The following is a 23936-nucleotide window of genomic DNA, read 5'->3' on the forward strand; positions in this document are numbered from 1 at the left end:
ATGAATAGCTTACTGGAAGAGATAGACTGTTTCAGACTCCAAACATATGCTAGTGTATGCAATATTCATGGTGTTTTTTGGCCTCCACCAGCCTCAGGATTATTCTGGGCATAAGGTCTGTGCCTCACAAATAGGCTGTTGCTGTTGCAGGTCAGACGTAATTCTATGAATAATGGAACAAAATTGGTCATTTGTTTCCAACGCTCTGCAGGAATGCTGCCAGATTGTTTTGATGTATGCAGCTATTAAATGCTTTTAAACAAAGCTAATGCATCAACCCAAGCGAGCTGCGCTAAGATTAACGGCATGTTAATTTCATGGTCATCTCGGAGTGAATGAAACTAGCCGGCCATTGAGAATGATGTAAGTGACAGGTTAGTGACCTACACAAGAGGGATCACTTGGATCCAATCCATTGCGTGGACAGAACAGTGAAGTATCAACTAGTGGAAGAGCTGCAATTACCGTTTCCATGTCCAGCTGCAGCAGACTATTGTGTTGAAAATTCAGCAAATGATTTATCTAATTTTGCTATTACATCCCAGGTTCATAACAAGTCTGTAGGCATGACATTTGGTAATGCACCCTCTCTCCTCCTCCTCTCCTCCCAATCCACGCTCACTGAGAGCATCGTAATTAAGAGGCTGCAGGAGGCTTTAGAGCTCAGCCTGAATTTACGTGGCAATTGATACAAGCATGAAATGACTTATGGCCAAAAACACTGCATGAGCATTCCAGATATTAGAGAATAATCAGTGCGCCACTAGAAATGGATTTCATCACAGACTGAGGCCTGAAGGTTTTACCCTGGTATACCCTTCCCCCAGTATAACGGGAGGGGCGTCATTAATTAGTGCTTTATATCATTAGGAAAATCAATATGCAATTTACAGAAATGTTACTCAATCATAGGCTACCGGAGTCTGTCTGTTCTTTCACAGGGCTGCTGCGCTAGATAAGGAGTGGAGATGATTTTTCTTTCTTTTTCAAATTGTCAATTATGATTATCACCACTGACAGCTCTGTCTTTATCTGGGCCACATGATAACGTCGTTACCATTTGAGGATACAGCAACCCAAGGAAATGCCACATGACTATGTCTCTTTAAAGCTGCTCTAATCAACATTTTACATTAACAACGGATCAGATGACTACATAATAACTGTGTAATTTGAAATGGGTCATTCTTAGTGGCAAACCCTCAAAGAATTATCAGCCAACTCTGCAGTTGCCCTGAAATCTAAAAAGCTTTATAGCATCTTTCAGCTCATTGTTTTGGGGTTTTATGGCCCCCGACTTTACTGTTTGATTCAGTCCCGACGCTGTCATCAGCCTTGTTTCCAGCAGCAGCAAATCCTCTGATAGAACCACAAACAGCATAATGGCAAAGTTAGCAACTAGCTGGCGGAACATTTAGCAGCTAAAGAGACAGATATTTCCCTCAGGATTTAGTGGACACCAAAATCACAGCTAGAAGTAGAGTGAAAATAAGACTTGTAATTTTGCTCAACAGAAAAACACTTGTGTGACAGTCCTTAAAGGTACAGTGTGTAGGATTTGGCAACAACTAGTGGTGTGGTTGCAGATTGCAACCAACTGAGTACTCCTCCGCTCACTCCTCCCTTTCCAACGTGAGCCGCCGAGTGCAAAACTGTGGTAACGCCGTTCGGCTCACTCAGAGGCCATCTTTACCATAATGACACTACTTTAGGAGCAACGGAAGTCAGACGGCGGCTGGCGGTATGACAGTTTTGCACTATGCGGCTCACCTTACTGCAGTTTCACAAACGTAACGGAGAACTACGGTGGCCTTTAGGTAACGTTAAAACGCAAAAGAGCCAGTGTTTGGTTTGTCCGTTCTGGGCAACTGGAGCAACATGGCAGACTCCATGAAGAGGACCCGCTCCCTCTGTAGATATGAAGGGCTCATTCTAAGCTAACGAAAACACAACTATTCTTAGTTTCAGGTGATTATATACAGTAATGAAAACATAGTTATGAATATTATATTCCATTTCTGCTAATAGATCCCCGAAATATTACACAGTGATCCTTTAAGCTTCACAGAGGTTTTACATGGAGACAGATTCTTATTACCATGGAGAATTAAATTGTTTTTCAGGTAGCAACCAGCTTTTCAGGATAGTAATTGCTAGGTTTCCTAGGTTTCCTTCCCCAAGTTATTTATTCTTAATATATATCACTTTAGTGTTTAACTAGATGCATATTTAAAGGCCAGTAGGCAGTATTCATAATGTATACGTTATCATACTATATACAGACATTGTGAAAATAGAGAGCAAGGCAGAGCACATACCGTAAAGCTCAGAGGTGCGAGTCTTTTCTCTTCACTCTGCTGTCACTGGGAACATTTTTCAGAGATTTGTTTGCTAGTGCCAGAAAAGTTCATGGCTCATGATGTTTTCTTGTTAGCTTACATCAATCTGAATCCTGCCGTCTATAATTCAAACTAGTGTTTGGGGAAGTTTGCCTGCCACAGTCTCTAATTAACTGGAATAGGTAGAGAATTGATACCGACAGGAAGAGAGTTCACTCCCAGATTCCCTTACATCTATTATCATTAAACCTGTTACTTGTACCATTTTAAGTATGTTTGTGTGGGCAGGCGGTTCGACCTTCTGATGGCACCTAATTAAGCTCATACAGGTAATAAAAGCTACAGTTTGAGATTCAGGTTAGACCATTAAAAATCTACGTGTCTTGGGTGGGAACATTCACTGTGTATTCTGATCAAAGGAGTATTGAATCCATCTAAATTGGTGTCAAGAGTTTTCAGTTTGGCTGTGGTTATAATAACATGATGGAACAAGTGAGAGTTAACCAGAAGGCTTGCAGGTTTTTGTTAATTTAGGGAAAAGTAGATACTGTGGTCAATGCTGATTTTGGATCAGCTTCTACTCGCATGCATGATATGGTTGCAAATCTGACCTCACAACCTTGTTCGTGAGTATTTTGGAGAGGGCCTGGATTCTGATAAATAGATTAAAGATGTCAGATCTATTACCAGAAGAAACAAAACATACGTTACTGAGGTTAGTCACTGCATACAGTCACCTCCCACTAGCTGAAAATAACTGGATTGAATAAATGGTTTGCTGTACTGTATGTAAACTATATGCCAACAGTTCACCCAATTCAGTTGGGACCATCAAGCTGTAAATATTGGAACAACATCACACATTACCAAACCGATTCAACCGGTAAAAATGATCAGGAATCTTCATTTACGCACAAATTTGATTTATAGACTATTGTGAATTGGGTCGCCATCGTTTGACCTTTTTAAAAAGTGGGTTCCCAGAAAAAAAGTTTGGGAAACACTTCCGCCACTGCCGGCTCATGCTTGCGCAGGCGTACTGCAAGTCCAGACGAGTAGTAGTACATTTTGGCTGTTTTTAAAAATGTCCTCCATTTACTTCAATTCATCAAGGATTTACTCCGTTTTCTGATTCACAGAGGAGAAAAACAAAAGTGAGAAAAACAAAAGTTTTCTTCAATAATAGAAGGTAACCCGCAGTGAGCAATTGATATACAAATGCTCATTTTGTGGCGGCAGTATTCCTTTAAGGCAATCATCTTGCAGGAAACACTCAGCACTGGCTCCTAAAGGCACCATACTGAGAAAAAACATCAGATAAATACATCAAATTACTGCTGCCTTTCTTTAACACAAGCTTGTCACATTGTAAGAGTGAGATAAACATGTGCAGTTAGTTGCTCAATCTGCATTCTTCTGAACATCACAGAAATACTTAAATCCATCTTTTTTTAAAAGGACTGCAGAATTATTTGTGCCCCACGGTATTTGTCTGATATAGTTTAAGTCATTATGCTCATCAAAAGGAGTGTTAGGAAGAAGTGAATGCATCAGGTCACAGGTCACCTTATGTAAAAGCTTTTTCAGGGTAAAAGGTGAGGGAGTAAGTGATAAGCATTACCTTTGAATAGACTTCAGAAATGTTATTTGCTCCCTGAGATAATCGAAATATCTGAACTGGAACACCCGCTACCATTAAGAGCACACAAACGAGCGCACACACACATAGAAAGATTAGTGACCTTACAATCATCTTTGCAATCTATCTTGCTTCCTGTATGTCTGTGGTTGGTTCAAGAAAGGTCATCCCTCTGTCACGGCTACAAATGAAGGTCTTAAATGACATCATAAAGGCAATTGACTTGAAAGAATATTATGCCGCAATATTCCTGGACTCATGTAAGCCTTTTGACACGGTTGACCGTTCTGATTTGTTACAGAGGCTGGTTAACATAGGGCTATTTAAAAAAAAAAGTTTAATGGTTCAAAAACTACTTGAACGGTACAACGCAGTTCCAAGTGTCCAAGTTGATGGTTTATTTTTTAGCTTTTTAGATATACAAAATGGTGTCCAACAAGGGTCCATACTGGGTCCTATTTTATCTACGATTCATATCAATAATTTATGTTGCAATGTTATTATAACAACATTCACATTTTTATGCAGACGATGCCATTATGTATAGTTGTGCCTCATCTTTAGTGCGATTAATGAACTGCAATCTTTCTCCACATCTGTTAATTCCAGCATCTTATAGGCATTATTGTGCAATTGATACTGAAACAGGAACCTGTTCCTATTTAAATCTGCATACATTTTGATACAAAGCTTCCAATTTATTTGACCAATAATGACTGGTGATTTCTTCTATTCTTATTCAACTATTGCAGGGCATTTAGTCTCTTCTGCGCTGATTGAGACTATGAACACAGGATCTCGTCTGTGAAAGATAGATGCTCAGACGGTAAGCAAATGATGACCGGTCGGTGGGTTATTACTTTTTGACAGCGAGGTTTCTTTTGTATATTTCTATGATTTCAAAATGGATTTGTTGTTGACTATGTAGCATTGGGTGTGTCCCCTGGACAGTGAGTTTGCTGATTGCTCCTTTCGGATTTTGAATGCGTCACAAACGTGTACCTAGCAACATCACTGGTGTTTCTGTATTTCCATGTCTTTAACATGGAACAGCTGAAGGGTTTTTGCCTGGGACATGCAGCTTTAGCCTCCGTCTTTCAGTTGTTTAGCACAATGCAATGTGTTAATATATAAAGATATAAAGCTTATTTATCTAGCTATCTACAAATGAGAAGCCTACCTTTGTCTTCCTCTGCCTGAAATCAGGAACCCATTGTTTAAAAATAGCATGTGGTAAATCTGTCCTTGTTATCACCATACTCCATATGTGCTGTATGTGAATGTAAAGAAAGCTTGACAGGCGTAGCAACAGTAACCAAGGGAGCAAGCTTAACAAATAATCACTTGTGGTTGAGGTATGGTAGAGATTAATCAACCATGGGTGAAGGTTATGGAAAGATCACTGTCGTAGTTAATAGGAATCCACTTTGACTGGGATGTGAACCCCAGTCTCTTGTAAACCCCAGTCTGTCAAAATCATACTCTTAATAAGCCCATTGAGCAACCTGACCCACTTACCTTTACTTTACGCAGCGCTATGGGAACAGCACATTACGTCCCTGCTTTGGCACTGAATGTTCTAAGTTGATTTAAGGTCTTTGAACAAATGGCCGATGCTATTATTTTTCTTGACAGGACGGTCTCATGAAATGGCAAAGTGTACTTTAATTAGAGGTTGAAAAAGTGATTCATTGTATTATTGCCATTTTCAGAGACGTACTATCACAGCAAGTCTGGTAAATGGGCGTACAATGAACTGAACTCTGAGAGGAAATAATGAAACTTGCTCCTACCCTCTTTTGTGTCTGTGTGTATTCATGAATATGTGTGTGTGTGTGTGTGTGTGTGTGGTGAGCATGATGCACAGAGCCATTTAAAAACACAATAGATAGGATGAATCACTTATTACAACAACTGAGGAGACAACAGCGCTTCTATTTTTCCACTCACAGCTTCTGTCTCAGGCTGCCGGGGGCACACTGCTGACCGTTTTAATGATGTTAGATGAAGCTATTAACGATGCCGTCACTGAGCAATGGCAGGATTATAAGAAAATGGTGGTGATGAGAGCGTGAGAGGGGGGTGTGGGGTCATCATCTAGTATCTACAACGAATCTGTGTGTTATGGTGTGCCCTCCAGCAGACACCAGGGCAGAGTGATGAGGAAGCTTATTTAGTTGTACACACGAAGGGAAAGCAAAGACAAGCAGGTTAAGGAGAAAAGGGAGATGCAATAGAAGAAATGACTATGTCAAGGGCTGTGGAGGAAAACACGAAGATGGCAGCAGCCCACTCTTAATGAGTCATAAATCAGCTTGATATGAATCATCTCTACAGCGCTATTAGAGCAAAGTGTTTCGAACCTCATTAATTTCCATTAGGGAGCAGCTATCTGGTAAGTTTACTATTGCATCAAATTTTCCCCAAGCCGCTATCTTTATGATCTTAGCTCTCACTGATCCCTTAGCCTCTATGTGCCTAAACACTATTACTATCAAAATTTGGGGTCAGTCCCTTTAATTTCTAGCATGGACTAGGCAGTTATTTTGAGCGGCAGTGACTCATTTCAAACTGTTCTGTCCCCAATCTGCTTCCTAATGTTGTTCCAGTACAAAATAACATGTAAAACACTCTTAATTTACAAAATATTAGGGCTGTCAATCGATTGAAATATTTAATTGTGATTAATCGCGAATAAATCCCCAATTTTTTATCATTTCAAAATGTACTTTAAAGGGAGATTTGTCAAGTATTTCATATTCTTATCAACATGGGAGTTGGCAAATATGCTTGCTTTATACAAATGTATGTATATATTTATATTGAAAATCAATTAAAAACACAAAACAATGACAAATATTGTCCAGAAACCCTCACAGGTACTGCATTTAGTATAAAAAAAATATGCTCAAATCATAACATGGCAAACTCAAACCCAACAGGCAACAACAGCTGTCAGAGTGTCAGTGTGCTGACTTGACTATGACTTGCCCCAAACTGCATGTGATTATCATAAAGTGGGCATGTCCGTAAAGGGGAGAACCGTGGGTACCCATAGAACCCATTTTCAAAAACCTTGCAACTTTTACAAAAGTTGCAGAGGTAACTATTGTGCACACCTACTGGACATAAAACATTTAAGAAGTAGCTGTTAGATATTTCACTCTTAACGATTCAGCTTTGAACTTGGCAAAGAAACATTTCCATTAGCTTCCTCTCTCGGCTCTCTCTCTGTCTGCCTCTGTCACCTCTTTTGAGGACATTGTCACCGTAAACATTATGCAACATCCAGTATGAAGCATCACTAACCACAGTTAACAAGTAGCTGTGAGCAACTGTGCACTCAACGGTATGTAATGCAATGTGATTAAATCGGTATGAAACAGTTTATGAGCATTATAGAACTGATGGAAATTTCCCTAAATGTTAATCCACATTACCAGGGTTCAAGGCTAACAATTATGCTAATTAACTGAGCAATGAGAACCAATTAAGAATGAAACATTATACAGTATAAGGTTGCAGGCGAGCATGCAAGCCAACCATAACTGCTTATTAAATCACCTGCAAAATAATAATAATACAAAATGTGTGTCGAGTTCATTCAAACAGAAAGAAATACAGAAAGGGGCGAGAGGAAGGATGTGTGTAGCTCCCCCTCAACTCATTCATTGACAGAAATTAATGTTGACTCTGAGGACGATGACTTCATCGCTCATTCAATGGGAGCTTGGCAGGCTCTCCACAATCATAATTATAAGAAAACTGCAGCAACAACTACAACAGTACAGCAGTAGTACTTGCAGCAATTACAATAATCATTATTATGTATTGGTTTGGTCCAGAAGTGCACTTCAACCAACGAGGGCAAGCAAGCAGCGACTCAAGCCACTATAGACACCACACTTAATACGTCTCTAATTTGCAGTCGCATGCAGTGAGGGAGAAAATCAGCCATGCTATAATGAAGCTATGCTATAATTCCTCTGTCTTAGCGGCTGTCTGCTTAACTCTATCCATTCAATCATTCATTCAAGTGAAGAGCCCCAATTAAAAGTGCACTACTTTAATACACTACATGAGCACAGCATTAGACTACTTGATGTGCTCCTGCAGGTGTGAAATCTATATTGCCTCTAAATACACACACCGTCTCCCGTTTCCTTACCAGAGAGGTGAAGATGTACGTGTAGTAGACTGACAGCATCCCCAGCTCTGATGCCTGCAGAACAAAAGACAAGAGGGGCAGGAGGGGAGAGATAAAGAAAAATGTAAAAGTAAGAAAGTACAAAAGTACAAAAGGCACAAAACAGATATTCAAGGATTGTAGTTTGAACAAAACGATGTTAAGGTCAGAGAAGCGGTGGAGCGAGGGGGTGAACAAAACGGAAAGCTTAGAGAGAGTCGAGACTAAAGGGGCGGGGAGAGAAGTTGAGAGGTCAGTGATTCAGTGTAACTCAAGCTCCACTCTGCAGCAGACAGATCAAATCCACATCTTGATAAGACGCACTCTTATCTGACGATGGCTCTCAATGGAGCAATTAATTTCCGAGGTGCATCAGTATGCTGCGCGACGCTCTGTCTTACAATTTGATTAAATCAAAGTCACAGCGATGAGCAGTTGTGAAGGACAGGCTGAACTTTTCATAGTTTCATTTCATTAAAGTCATTAGCAAAAGAGAGAATCATCGAGCTGTAGGCTTCTGTTTAATCACGTTGCGATGCGCATTATGAATGAAATCAATAAATGTCAAGTAAATATACATTATATATCAAACAAAGCAGTTTCAAAGAATTTTCAAGTTTGTACAGAAATGCTTTTACACAGATCGTCATTCAACCATGAGTGAAATTCTTCCTGAGCATGCATTAACCCTCATGTCCCCTTTGAGAAACTACTTAGAGATCTTTTCCACACCTGGTTGCACTGGAATGTCCATATATCTATAATAAATACTTTCCACACTAATATTATTCTACGGTTGCATAGCTCAGAAAGAGTTTAATAACACATAATTAGCTGTCATATCTGCAAAATGTTTAACCTCTACGTGGGTGTTTGTGTGCCATTATGCCACTCCAGTTGTTGAATATTCTGCAGGAGCATAAATAATAAAACAGGAAGAAGTAGAAAGGCACCACTTCTATAGCAAAAACATTCAACTACAATTTCCACTATTAAACTCTGAATGGCCTCACATGGTGTCTTTATAAAGCTTCCTTCTTTGAGTATATTTAGCGCACAATTACTCTGAAACAACAGGATGACTATGTAAGGTAATTATTATGCTTCAGTAAAGGTGTTTGTTAGCATCCCCTGGGGTTACACACAGTAAGTAAAGCTAGCCAATGTGGCACAAAGGGGTTGAGATTGTTCCCCCTTTAAAGCTGCAGTAGGCAGAATGTTGTTGGCATCATTGGGCAAAAATTCCATAATAACCTTTCCGTATATTGTAATTCAAGTGTTCTGAGAGATAACTAGACTTCTACACTTCCTTGTGGCTCTGTTTTCAGGCTTTAGAAAATCTAGCCCGTGACGGGAAACTTTGGCCAATCACAGGTCATTTCAGAGAGAGAGAGAGAGCGTTCCTATTGGCTGTGCTCCGGCTGGTGGGCGGTGCTTGGTATTTCCTCAACTGATATCAACATGGCTGCCGGGTCACAAACTTTCTCATTTTACAGCGTAACAATAGATGTTTCTGAAATAATTTGAGACAAGAAATAGGCATTACAGTAACAGAATATTGATTCATATTTGATCAGCGCTGCCTAGTTTGACCGTTTGATCGGAGTTCGCCAGTGATTGACAGCTGCTCAGAGACGGCAAGGCTCCAGCTCGGCTCTGATTGGTTGTTTTCCTCCGGTCTGTGAAACCTTGCAGATGCCATTAGGAGCGACGGTGGACACAGAGGCACTACTGTTAGGATATAGTGACCATTCTATAAAAATCATATTCATATTATAAAATATATTTGCTCCAATTCTACCCCTTGCTGCTTTAACAGTACCTTCATGCGGCAAGTAATATTTCAAAACACTGCATCTTTCCACTGGACTGACATGTGCCTTTAATACCTTGCCAAACAGAAACTGACATTATAACCTAAATCGCCTTTGGTTGCTCCCCACATCCCGTTCAGAATACACAATAAAACCAAACAAGCAGCTGATGAAATATTTCCTTTTGGTTTCCTTTCACTGCAATTGAAATGAGCTTCCCTGTCTTTTTTTCTCACTTTTTGATCTCCTTGTTGTTCTACTGCAGCTTTTGGTCAGAGTGCACACGGTTTGCATTCCCCCCATATACTGGGCTCACTATCTATCCCACTCTGCTTCTGTATAGCTGTGCACAACAGTGGAGGGCTGACTGCATGAGATTACATTCAGAATGCTAACACTGCTGACCTAAACCCCTCTGAATGCTAAAACCTCAGAGAGTGAGACCTTTGTCTGACGAGGGTTTGATGCAAGATGTAAACAGACAAATGTCTTGCATGACAACGGACGATTCTGTCCCGTTAGACGAGCCTGGCACTCTTATCATCATTTGAGAGTGGCGTATATGCCGGCGCGCAGCTTTGATATGTTTGGCAAACAGGCGCTCCACATGAGAGGCGGGGCTGCCAACTTTCCACCACCCTGCTGCAGGATTGTCTCTTGACAGACAGAGAGAGACAGACAGACAACGTGACACATAAAGGGGACAAAAGAGCAAGAGATGGAAGGGTGTACAAGACCACACGAGGAGGGAGGTGTGAGGAAACAAAGTGAAATCAGAGAAAAGAGAGCGAGAAAGAGGGCAACTCCATATTGAGACTGAAGAGACAGACGGAGGGAGAAGGGGAGCAGAGAAAGAGAGAAAGAAAGACATCCCACTGTGGGCTCCCGCTGCTCTGTGGCCCGGGGTTGTCATGGTGACTGCATGACCACTGATGGCAGCCTGAACACTTGATTGAGGTGAGAGATTGAGACTGAAGACTACTGTGAGATAGAGAGTGAGACTATAACTGAGACGATGAGGGAGAAGCAAGAGAAACATCTCTCCGTCTCCCAACTCCCTCCTGTCTCCAGTTATTGCCACCTCCACTCTAGCCTTCCATCCATCGTCTTCTAGAAATAATGAGGTGTGCATTAATTACCAAGCGGCCATATGCTGTTGCCAAACACCCTCGCTTCCTCTGCTCCCACTATCACCTTTATTGATACTATCAAGGCTCTTTACAAACATAAATCTCAAATCAGGAGCAGCATTATGTGGTAGTCAAGGTTTTAATGATGTTTTAATGATTGGTATGTGCCATAAGCAGAGAAAACACATCCAGGTAATTTTTTTTTCACATGATACATGATGGACTTTATGGTTTTGCATATTACTAAGACTGTCAAAGTTGACGTGATAATAACACTCTAATGCAAATTTGTTTTTACGCCACTAATTTCTTTAATGCATTAACGCAACTTGCAATTTTTACGTTGTAGTGGGCTCTGTTTTAAAGCTAGAATGAAGATACTGGTATTATAAAACTAGAAAAACCTAAGGAATCCATTGGTACCAACCATGTCATACGAGCTTGTCGTGAAGGAGGCTAAATAACGCTCTAAACTTGCGTTACATTTTGGTGGGTTCTATGGGTACCCACGAGTCTCCCCTTTACAGACATGCCCACTTTATGATAATCACACGCAGTTTGGGGCAAGTCATAGTCAAGTCAGCACACTGACACACTGTTGTTGCCTGTTGGGCTTGAGTTTGCCATGTTATGATTTGAGCATATTTTTTATGCTAAATGCAGTACCTGTGAGGGTTTCTGGACAATATTGTCATCGTTTTGTGTTAATTGATTTCCAATAGTACATAATAATACATACATTTGCATAAAGCCGCATATTTGCCCACTACCACGTTGATAAGAGTATTAAATACTTGACAAATCTCCCTTTAAAGTACATTTTGAACAGATAAAAAAATGTGCGATTAATCACGATAAAATATTTTAATCGATTGACAACCCTACATATTACATTTATAGGTATATTTCTATGATGGATGATAGATAAGAAGGACATGAAAGAATCCGTCCACTTGATTTGCTTCACTGATTTACAGAACAGCTTGTTTTAATCCACAACATGCACTGTATTAGAAAGTAGACAAAAGCGCTCCTTCATTTTATGAGCCTGTCCTTACTCACCCTAATCCACTTAACTGTGCAGAATGGAAGATGAATCATTGGAATACAAGTTGATTTAATGCTCCCATCCATATAATTCGGTGTAACAGGTTTGTTTGACAAGATTGCCTCAATTCCTTTTATTTCGGAATAGACTCCAGACTCTGTAACCCCGTCTTTTAAAAGCTGTGCCCACTGCCAAAAGTGCGTAAATTCACATAATCTGTCTTCTGATTCAAGACAGCAAATTGATTAAGCGGGTGAAAAGGAGATTTCCCTTTTTATATGTTCCGCACATTGTTTGTGTGGGCGATACAACCTGTACATTTACAGGTCAAAACGGAAGACTAACCAACTTTTCCTTACACTTAAAGAAATACCCCTCTCCGCATGCACAATTATTTTCAGCCTTGAACACTTCTTGCCACTGGCGTTTTCCATTTACTTTTCCTATTTGAGATGTGCGAGAGTTAAATCGATGTGGAGCCTGGGAATTTCCTGTAAAGCTATGACGAATGATAAATGAAAACAGTGCATAAATAACACAGCTATCAAGTGAACCATACTAACCCGTTCCAAAATGACATGAGACATGGTGGCGTTGGCATCGACAATGATAGTGGCGGTCTTGTCATCTCGTATCTCTTTCAGGAGCGGGGTCGGGTCGTTGCTGTCGTCAAGCATGCGCACTGACAAAGTCTCCTTGGAGATGAGGAACTGCCTGAGGAGCTGCTCCAGGTTCAATAAGCCTGCCGGTAAAACACACGCACACAAGAAGAAAAAAAAAGAAAAAAACACATACGAGGGTTACTTGTAATGAAGGGAAGACTCTCCCAAGGAGATAATAGTCTTTTTTTTTTCAAAAGTAAATAAAATACATAGCCAAAAAAGTTACGGAAAGTCAAGTACAATTCAGAGAATGATGGTTGTTAATACAGTATGAATGTAATAAGCATACACTGTCCTCAAGTACAAACAAAATGTTTGTTTTTCTGCCACATTTGAAGACAATGAACTCATGAAAACGTCTCCATGCAGAGCAAGTGGACTGATTACCTTTAATTACAATTACTGTAAAGCCATCAAACACAAAGGGATGTTCAAGCAACTTCTCTTGTACTCTATCCCATGGTAATAGACCGTTTGACTCTAGTGAGGTAAGTGGGATTTGCCCTAATTAAAGCATGGCTGGCTGACTTAATCAAAACGCTCCCAGCTGCATTTTACCAGTCACTCGGCATCCATATATTAGCACACCCTGAGAGGTTATTGGACTAATTTTCCATATAGGAGTTTAGACTAATTTGTGAGGGGTGTCGCAGAGATAAAATACAACCTGAATAAGACTGAGCAGTACACCACAGCGTTTTGGTGTGATAGTTACACTGGCCTCACCTTGGCAATTTGGCAGATCTTGTAAGAGTCATACAAAAAGGACTTAACTTTGCAAGGACTTGCATTTATCTGAGCCTCCACCTGCTATTTCCATTATAAAGTAATAACGAAATGGCCCTCCAGACTTTGGCGTCAACAGCTTTTTTTATGTGCGTTTTGCCATGGCGACAGCAGAGTAGTTCATCTGTCACATGGAGACCAATTTTGGTGCAAGCAATTTTAAGTTATCAAGCTGACTCCTTTAGCTTCTCCACAGCACATTAACACGTGCTACAGTGCTGCTCCAGTCACCAGTCTAATAGCTTCTATAATTATGTCTCAGTGTCTGCCCGTCTTTCAGCCCGTCTGTACGGCGGTATATCACCGTGTGTGTTTGTCTTCCTGTACCTGGCTACCTGTGTCTGTGCACTCATGAGACATCACTCCCGGCTGCTGCTCGCTCGCCTGGCTTTGTCTCCAGACCTGTCAGATCGACTTCCTCTGCAGTACAACGCGGAATAACTTTGATGAGCTTGAAATAGCTTCTGTTAAACCGCCCTCTTTGCCTGCCTCCTGCATCCACTCTTCTTGTTCATGACATTAGACACTGTACTAGATGCAGCTGGTGAAACAGCACACACACGCATATAGAGTGACACGCAGAAGAAAAGCTCATATTCTCTTTAGTGTTCTGGCTGCACAGGATTCAAAGGGGAGTCAGAATCAGTTTCCACCAGGGTGCTTTACAGCAGCCATGTTGCTCCCTCACTGTTTGCTCTGGTGAACCAGTTTCAATCAAATGAAAAACATGCTGCTGAATGAAAGAATGTCTTTTCTTTAGTTAGACTTGTATAGGTCCCTGTGCAGAGAGAAAACAAGTTCTGTGGGATTGTGTGGGTGTGTGTATGTTGTCCTGTAAAGTACGCGTCTATTCTTTTCCACAGCATTTTAGACGGACTCTGTGTGTGTTTGTTTGTGTGTGCTTGTACCTCTGTCTTTATTAGGACCACGTTTAAGAGATAGGACTGTTCGAAGGTGAAGACTTGGTTTTATAACTAAGATTAGAATTAGGTTTCGGTTAAAGTCATAGGCCTAATTCTTACGATTTTCACTAAATCAAACCCAGTTTTTGATATAATTTATGGTTGCCATTTTTCAACAATACCCATTCAATCTATTTACATTTAGCACTTACCCCTTTATATAGTACTTTTCATAGTAACAAATGGAGTACGCCATTACTGTGCAGGATTAAAATGTACTACGCACACTTCTCTTCTTCGGTTTTCCATCGAAATTGACGATGATGTTCAGTCCTTTAAAGGTGAGTTCTTTGATGGCTGAATATGTGGATGTCTTATCCTGGACCCACAAGTTCTACTGCAGGTGGGCTATGTATATGTGGTGGTGGTGGTGGGAACTGTCGCAGCATTTCTCCTGGCTCTCTTCTACTGTCTTGTGGTTGCCCTTCCCATCTCCAACATACACAACACCATCCCTACACAGCTGTCGCCAAGTGGTACAGTCAGCAGCATCATCCTCCAGGTCTTCGGGTCTGATTTTACACTTCCTCAAAGCGTTCTTCAGCTGATCTTTATAGCTTTTCCCTCGGCCTTCCAGCTGAGCGTCGACCATGATGTAGCTGGCTGTAGAGTACTCAGCGGGGTAGACGACGTGGGGGGCATCCTTATCACGTGTCCCAGCCACTGCAGATGGTGCTGGGTGATCATGGCCTCTATACTTCTGCAGTTGGTCTAGTCAAGTATATCAGTGTGAGGCACACCATCCCGCCAGGTAATTCCCAGGATACGCTGGAGGCAGCTTATGTGAAAATGGTCCAAGGACTCGATATGAAGGCTGTAGGCTACCCAAGCTTCACAGAGAGGAGGCTGGTGATACAGATTGGTTGGTATACGACAAATGCCCCCACACACACACACACACACACACTGACAGGAAACAAACCATGCAAGTACTCTGACATTACTGTTTGTAATTATATCTAAGTCACAGTGAACTGATGGCTCCTCTATAGCTGAATCGGCACTCTGATAAGTAACTATAAATGCAAACCAAACATTTTTTACTGTTGCTGCTTCATATTAAAATCGCTCAACTGGTGAACTACAGGATGGCTTTTACTGTGAAGCAGCCACAGAAAATGCAGCTGTCACCACCAGAAACCTAGACTGAACTCTTAAGGAATATCTTAAAGGGGCTCGGTGTAAATTTCTCGTTAACAAACAAAAGTTGCATAAAAGTTTACATCTGTGTTACACATCACCTTGTGAGTCTGTGTGAGTCATCATGACAAAATGTGGTCATGGAGACACCTACTGTAGCGGGAACTACCACAGAGGCGGTTTTCAGTACTTTGCTGGGTGTTTATATGTCTGTGGACAGATTTTGTGACCGTGATAATGCCGCAACCGTGCAAGATGCAGTCACGAAACTTTACAGATGTGTAATTGAGATCAAAATGAAGGCAGAGTTTGAAGATGGGTGTGGTCCGAGCAAGGACGCTGGAAGTAGGGAGGTAGGAAGTGGGAGATTGGCCATTGGCCTCCCCACTTTACGCCCCTGGCCTGGATTTGGCGTCATGGCTGGTGTGATCCCATCGCAAGATGGTCTCTAGTTACTATCTTGCAGTCTGTCCTGTCTTTGCTGGCACATTGCTGCATTTCTGGGACATTGCCGCTACCTCAAGATTAGAGTAATAGTGTGAAACCGTTGGGACAAACAAAACAGGGATCGACTTGTAAAAAAACAGCTCGGTAGCGCTACTGGAGGATAAAAAAATTAATGGTTCAATTCCTCACCTTACTGCAGTAATGTACAGGTGGACTCCATGACCCCGTCACATCACATACACCTCTGACCACATCCATCAGGCCAGGTGTTAAGTTACTCAAGGATGTGAGAGTTGGGGTCGAGTAAGTAGTTGTGAAGATTTAAGTTAAGGTTTGAATCTAAGGAGTGCATTATGTCAAAGAGGATCCTCACAAGTATTGAAGTAAACCTGTGTGTTAGTTACCACACTACCTCATTGGTATGGATGACACGTGGCTCCGACTCTCTCTGGCACACAGATAAAGGTGATGGCTGACATTCAAGTCAGGTAACCACTCATTTACCTTTCACATACTGTCACCACAGGGTGCCTGCAAGATCACACGTACACACACGTACACACACGTACACACACGTACACACACGTACACACACACACACACACACACACACACACACACACACACACACACACACACACACACACACACACACACACACACACACACACACACACACACACACACACACACACACACACACACACACACACACACACACACACAAAGTACCCCAAAGCAAATACTGCCACCACACAGAGCCACCAGCAGTTTAATAACATTAACCTGTGAATATAATACAGCAGCTGAATATAAATTCCTTGACAAGTGTAGGTGAATAATGTATTATGAAACCTTCGGTCACAGTCAAAGCTTTTAACACTTTTTACGATGACTCATCATTTAGCCTTGAGCAGAGAGTAAGATCGAGTTTTATGACTTTGCCACCATTGGGACCATCACTTTGAAATGTTGTAGGCAAGATTATGTGTCAAAACATTCAAAGTATGTCTGAGCATATTACCCTTTTGCATTAACCCAAATAACCATAAAAGTACAACCATTAATACTGACTATAATCCACCTGTCACACGATGTGGTGGTGCTGATCTAATGGGCTCCTGCTGATCTTTCTTGTTGTCTCTGCAAACAGCATTAATGTTCATTCTTCATGCGGCACACAGGAAACCACAAATGACTTATCCTGCAGAAAGCTTAATTTGTTGGTTTCACAGCTTGAGTGTGAGTGGAATTGCTCAATTGCAAAAACAACCTTGAGAAAATGGCAAAAAGGCAAAGATAGCAGAGTTCAAGTGAACCTGTTCTGTTGGGAAAATGCCCCCCTATAGAGAGTGCCACTAGGGATACTTATATTTGAAAGGTCTCCGACTCTTTATTTTGTCTTAAAAGGACAGCTAACTGCTCTCTAGTGAAATAAATGATGGAGGGAGATAGGAATGGATGAAAGTTCGCTGCTGGATTTCACACCATCACCTGTTTTTATGTGCATTTTGAGTGTAAATGGCAAAAATCCGGGAAAAAAATACAAAATTGGGTGTATCGCTAAAAGCAAATTGCTAAGTCCAATGAAAGCAGACTTAGCCAACCTGGTCTAACTCTCAACTCGACAAATACCGTTGATTGGGCAGCGCCCCTCGGCATTGGAAACGCACGGAGGTACCCTTTAGCGACAGTATGTGGCAAACAGGGCTTTCAACTAACTCCAATGTAAACCCACCCGTGGCGTTATTCAACGGTAAGAGCAAGTGACGTACTGTTAATAGCGTGAGAGTCCGCTAAGGGCGGACAGAATGGGTGGTGGATGAGTTAAACAAACATTAAACTTTCAACCAGGAGACCGGTGTTTCTGTCCTGTGTGAAACTAAAAGTAACGTTGACTTATTTTGTTATGTCAGTCGTTAGTCACGTGACTCGTCGGTATCGCCAGTCCCGTGAGTCCCGTGAGTCACTAGTCAGTGAAGTTAACGTCAACCACGGCCGTTTCCTAACCCTAACTAAGTGGTTGTGTTGCCTAAACCTAACTTCCTGTGAAAACGGAAGTTTATTTTGAAAGGACATTTATGCATGTAACAAGCGTATATTGACACGTCGTCCCTGGTCCATCCAAAAGTAACGCAAGAGGGGTACCCCGTGTGTTGGTGTCCGATGCCGAGAGGCACTGACCAAGTGGCCAATTTGATGAGTTGGGAGTGAGAATGACTTAGCGAATAAATCACTTTGTGTTGTACATGAAGCATGTGACTTAAACGTCCACTGAGGAGACTAAAAATAGCAGTAGACAAAAACATCAGATCTGTGTGGACTGATGAGGAGACGATTAATACATGACACAGACATAAATGGAACATGTCCAACATATTTTCTCCATTGTTTTTCACCGTTTTGAGGTTTGAGTGGCGCTCTGTTAATTATGTTATCTTGTTGTGCCTCATCCTTCTCCAATGGTTTAATGGCACCTGACTGGAGAATTAGCTCCACCAGCTGTTTGTCTCAATGCGCCCAAATCCTAATATTCGCATAAGAGTAATGAATGGAAAAACACATTAATTACCATTTTCTTTTGCCGATTTTCTGTAAAACCTGGTTATTGTCATGTGACAACCCCCTCTAGACTACTATACATGATTAACAAGAGATGTCTCATATTTTTTTATTGACCCAGGTGAGGAATCAGCCGAAATCCTTTTCAGCATTTTTCTAATTAGATAGAAAAAATAAGTATAGGCTTTGCATTTTACTGTAGTAAAGAGAAATACTGCACGTTTGCACCTCCATCTCCACCCACCCTTGACAAATCCAAAATGTCATTTTACTGAGTCAACTCATTTCTTTAAAAAGCAGCAAGAGAGCCAACTGCCTTCCATCTATTCAATGAGAAGCTTTTAAAAGTGCTGCTACTTCTCGCACCACCACCACTTTGACTACTGACATTGATACCTTCCACATCAGGATCATTAGTAGCCACAGCATAATTACAATTATCATGTAGTAATTATGTAGTATTAAGACCATCCCCTGCAATTACTATGTTCCTGTCATTCTTACACCTTTGTATACAGTCCTGCTCACAAGTCACTGAGATGTCTCTTCCACTTGAGTAATGCTGAATACAGGTTAGTGATGACAGTAGGTCAGCCTTTGCAGATGACATGGACATGCAATTAGCATAAGGCACACATGTATACATTAAATAAAAACAAACAGATCATAGTGGAAACCTGATACGACCACTAATGAAAGTGCTCTTTCCTACTGTAGCTGCAGTGGAACGATGCAGCGAGCTAAAATGGCAAACCTCGGTCTCCAACTGTGCCTATCAAAGGTGGAATAATGCTCCGCAAGCATTTGAAGCCTACTGTTTTCTTAAGAAATCCTGCACTGCAGCGTCAGTCAAATTTCGGAGTTTACGGCCTGTTCTCTTTCAGCTTACTGACAGCTGCACCAATTACCTCACTAATGAAAATGCACTCCTGTAGCACAGTGTGTGTGATCGCAGGAACAGCATGCATGTAAATATATGTGGCTTGCACTGTGCATTCAGGCGAGTCCTGTGCGTGCATTTTTTACGTGCGTCTCTTTTCATTTACCAAACACCACAGCCACACAACACATGGGGCCACCCAGCAGGTCTAAAAAAATTCAACCACTTGGACGTGGGCCAGCGTTACAGTGCTGCTACTCCACACACCGTCGTCGATAGTGGAGGTTAGCTAGATTAATGTCCGACCTGGTGTGCATCGTGCCTTTGGGCACAGCTCCACCTCCAGTCCTGCCTCCTCAGCCATGGCTGGAAAATATTCATGAATTGGCCACGCTCTATTAGGCTGTCACTGGCTTGGGTGATTAATGAGGCCGGCACATGTGGACGAGCCACCGACAGCAGGCTGCCAACCGGCCCAACTGACTGGGTGAGCTGACGGGGAGTGGCGGAGCCGGGAGAGCCGGAGCCAAAGTCGAATGGGTTTCAGCTGATGCTATTGCTGAACGCAGACCTTTACACACACAAATACACGGAGAGAAACACACACACATAAACCCAGGCATGCTGCCAATTGCTGCATTTTCTATTGAATGAATGAGGGTCACATGAGAGGGAGCAATCAATACAGCCGCGTCATTTCCTGGACTGTCTCCCTCTTGTTGCCAATGTATAATTCCAGCATAGTTACCTCCTCCCCCTTCCCTCACCCCAATCACTACATTTCACCTCTGCCGGATAGCATCCTCTCCTCTCCTATCCTCTCTCATTTTTGGACTCCCCTTGGTCTCTTCTATCTACCTCTCATCTCCCCTCATTTCATTTCTTTTCTTTTCATTTCATTTAATTTCCTTTCCAGTCTTCTCTTAGCCCACTCACACAGACTGAGAACCTCCCCACCAGCCTACACACCCACACACATCCAGAAGGAAGAAGAAAAGTAATGTTAAAATGAGTTTCTCCTCTCCAAACTCGGCAATATTAAAGTCAGAGGGTGTCTAAAAGGTTCACTTGTTATCACTATTCTCGCCAGAGCTTTATTAATCAACTCTCGGTGGAATAAATGTCACAGAAAAACAGGATCTGAGCCAAGAATATGAAGAATGACTGACAGGTACAGGAACACCTAGAAGGAAAAACACCTAATGATATGTTTTTTACCCTTGCAGTTATAATGGGTTATGTAGTGGGGTTCGGTTAAACTACCATTAGATATATAGTATTTTTTTTTAGTAGGCTTAATTAATAATTGTTCAATTTCTGGATAAGTGAATGGCAAATCTAACTATAAAGCAAGAGATATGTCTGTCTGGGCCTCTGTGTGTATGTATGTCCTTCACATATCTTGGGGACCATTCATCCGATCTGCTGGGGATCCAAGGACATGCAGTGTCGAAGTTGGTGCAATTTGGACACGTGACAATGTTTAATATTATTAAACTTTGAATAAATAAGCGAACAGCGGTCTGTGCAGCAGCGGGGGTGGGGCTTCAGGGCTCTGCAGACTGAGTCGAGCATGTCGTCTGCAGCGGGCCTTTACAGGCTGCGGCTCATTGACTGCAGTTCACTTTTGCTGCTTGATGCTGGATATACTAACGTCACAACCAAACTCTTCTTCACTTCCCTAGAGTCAACGAGCGATGAGCGGTTTTCAACAACGCTGCAAGCAGCACTTCCGGGCGCCAACCGACAGGCACGAGCTCGGAACGGCCACGCCTCGAACGGGTTCTGCACTAGCTGTTTAAAAGAGGAGAGAATTTGTTTAAAAAAAAGGTGGGCTCACATTTGCATTAATTCACTGTAACTGACTGCGCAAAAAGCTCTAAAACCCCCACAAGTTTTGGTTTAATACACAAAACTTTAAAGGACAAATCTCGTCTTAAAGGTAGGGTCGGTAATGTTGACAAACTAGCAAGAGTACACTAGATTTAAAAAAATGATCCAACCGAAAAACCCAGCCCAGAGTTGCCAACTCTTTTCCAATGAAAAGTAGCTAGCAGCATTAGATCCAAAAGTCTAAATCTTGCGAGAAAGTTGGCAACACTGACAGTCTGTGCGTTCAGACCTCCCTCCAAAGCCACCCCCCAAAAATGATCATTATGAACATAAACATGTTTTTTTTCTGGCCGTTAGCCGGCACTCATTAACCGTTAACCAACAAGATAGTGTGTTGCATTCAGAGGTGCTTTGGTTGAAGTGCCTAACAAGCCGCCCAGCTGCAACGATAACCCGAAGCACAAACAAGTTAAATCCATCATTTATCACCAGCTGCAGTGTATGAGCAAAACAGACAACTGAGTTCCCAGTTCACCTGACCGGGAGATTTACTGTTGCAGCCCGATGCTGCATGTTGTTGTGGGCACATTTATTTTTTATTTAACATTTAGTAAAGCTGCGAGGTGGTCAGCTGTGTGACTGCCTGGCGTACTCTGTCACGGTGTCCGCCTGTGACTTACAAGGCCGGCGTAACGTTAGTGAGCGTCCGGTCGAGAGACAGAGTGTGGGTGTGTGACGATGGTGAATATGAAGTTAGCAGTAATGTTATAGCTGTGAACATAGCAGTGCAGTGTGTGTACAGTTTGTCAATGAATAAATGCTATAACTCCTCAAGACCCAAGCCAAGTTCACGTGTCTTGCCAGCCACCTGCTGATTAAAGTGAAGCCCCAAAGCTAGCAACAACTCCGGCTCAGACTCACTCAATGAGAATTCCAACAAATATGTATTTGTATTTGAACAGCACTACCAACCCTACCTTTAAAGGTTATGAATGAAACAAGACTCCAAAGTAAAGACCAAGAGACAGTCAAAGAGGAAGTTGAAAGGCAGAAGAACTGAGAACTGAGATAGGCAGGGGTGGGCGGTTCACAGTGGCTCATTGCCATCTCTGGGCCGTCTGACACATGGTTGATGTCTCAAGCCTATTCCCTTTCTTCAAAGCCTTGTGCTGATTAGGAAAAAGGTTAGCGGGGGCCACTCAGGGTCACTGTGCCTTTGTCTAGGGAGTTGTAATTAGTGCTTGCTGGACTGCAAGAGGGTGGGAACAGGCCATGATTTAATCTTCCTCTCTATTTACGAAAATAACTTCCCTCTAGGAGATTTTCAAGCTTTTTTAAGGTCATCCAGTTTAGTATCTTTAGAATCTAAAGAGTGCCTTTGACAAGGAGACGGTCAGATCACTGGTGGATAAAGCTTAAAACTCCATCCTCATTCTTTTTTGTCTGTCTTAAAGATGTGTTTGAATCATCAGCAGGCAATGTTTTAAGAGTATACACAGACTCTTACAGACATCACACTGATATTGAAGGTTGAAGACAAATTATACATGACACAGCGTAGCATGCCATATCATTATTTTAATTTTAGGATGATGATGACATTGAAAAAGTGAAAGGATCCCGCAGTAAATGTGATTTATTTTGGGATGCAGACATCGAGCGTGTTGCTGTGAGGGAGTTTTTAGCTGTGGAGTGCAGCAGCTGCTTCAGAAGGGAGCATGTCACAGGGTGAGTTGTTGATAAGCAACGCATCTGTTGTCAGAACACAGTCGGCGTGCGTGTGAGAAGTTTATGCGTGCCAACACGTGTTAAAGGATAGCAGACATTAAACAAAAATGTTTGCACTGTGTTGTCAGATTCTCCCCAGGTGTGTATGATTGTGTATTTTGTCATGAGGGTGTGAATCCTGTACTCACAGTCAGCCTGTGCACAGATGAGGCAGGAGGCGGTGCTGTTAAAGAAGGTGAGAAGGCCGGCCACGGCCAGGCTGATGTCGGTGTTGGTTGGCCTCAGGTCCAGAGTGGTGAACCGGGGGAACTGAACCTTCAGGATGTCCTCTGGAGCCACCTTGACATAGGGCACCTGCACAGAGACGCTGATGTCAGACTACCATCTAATTTTAATTTGCAATTGATTGACGTTTTGCATTCACATTCATGTTTAAAAATGCAGCAGACGTCTGCAGACAAAACAATCGTAAAACAGATCACAACAAGAGAAAATGTGAGTGTAAACTGCAGTATAAAAAAAGTACAACGCAAGCAGACCGCCAGAGGAAAAAATACAGTAGCTCTGTAAAAAAGTCGGTTTAATCTGTTGTAATAAATTGCAAGCGAGGATAACCCAAGGGTCTGTGGCAATGTGCATATTCAGAACACACATATTTTCAGTGACTGAGGCGCTGAAGCTCATGTAAAGTACAAGTGTGGATCTAAAAACATATTTTTATTCCACCCTCACGAACAAGCCCTTGTTAGAGAAGTCTTCAGTACAACACCCCCTCACCCA

At 42.0% G+C, this 23936-nt stretch overlaps 1 protein-coding gene across 6 annotated transcripts in view; it reads right to left on the reverse strand.

Moving 5' to 3' along the window:
* The window catches only part of grik4 (glutamate receptor, ionotropic, kainate 4), a 341658-nt gene that overhangs the window by 83069 nt on the left and 234653 nt on the right, over window positions 1–23936 (reverse strand). For all 6 annotated transcript variants that reach the window (XR_012594732.1, XM_074642015.1, XM_074642012.1 and 3 more), the window contains exons 6-8: window positions 23345–23510; window positions 12720–12898; window positions 8147–8200 (exon numbers count right to left, since the gene is read on the reverse strand). Coding sequence is in view for 5 of the 6 variants with exons in the window: in XM_074642015.1 (XP_074498116.1) it covers window positions 8147–8200; window positions 12720–12898; window positions 23345–23510 (399 nt within the window). In the remaining variant the exon portion in view is untranslated. The remainder of the gene's footprint in view (window positions 1–8146; window positions 8201–12719; window positions 12899–23344; window positions 23511–23936) is intronic.

This window comes from Sebastes fasciatus, chromosome 7 (genome assembly GCF_043250625.1).
Source record: "Sebastes fasciatus isolate fSebFas1 chromosome 7, fSebFas1.pri, whole genome shotgun sequence".
In the NCBI taxonomy this organism is placed as follows: Eukaryota; Metazoa; Chordata; class Actinopteri; order Perciformes; family Sebastidae; genus Sebastes; species Sebastes fasciatus.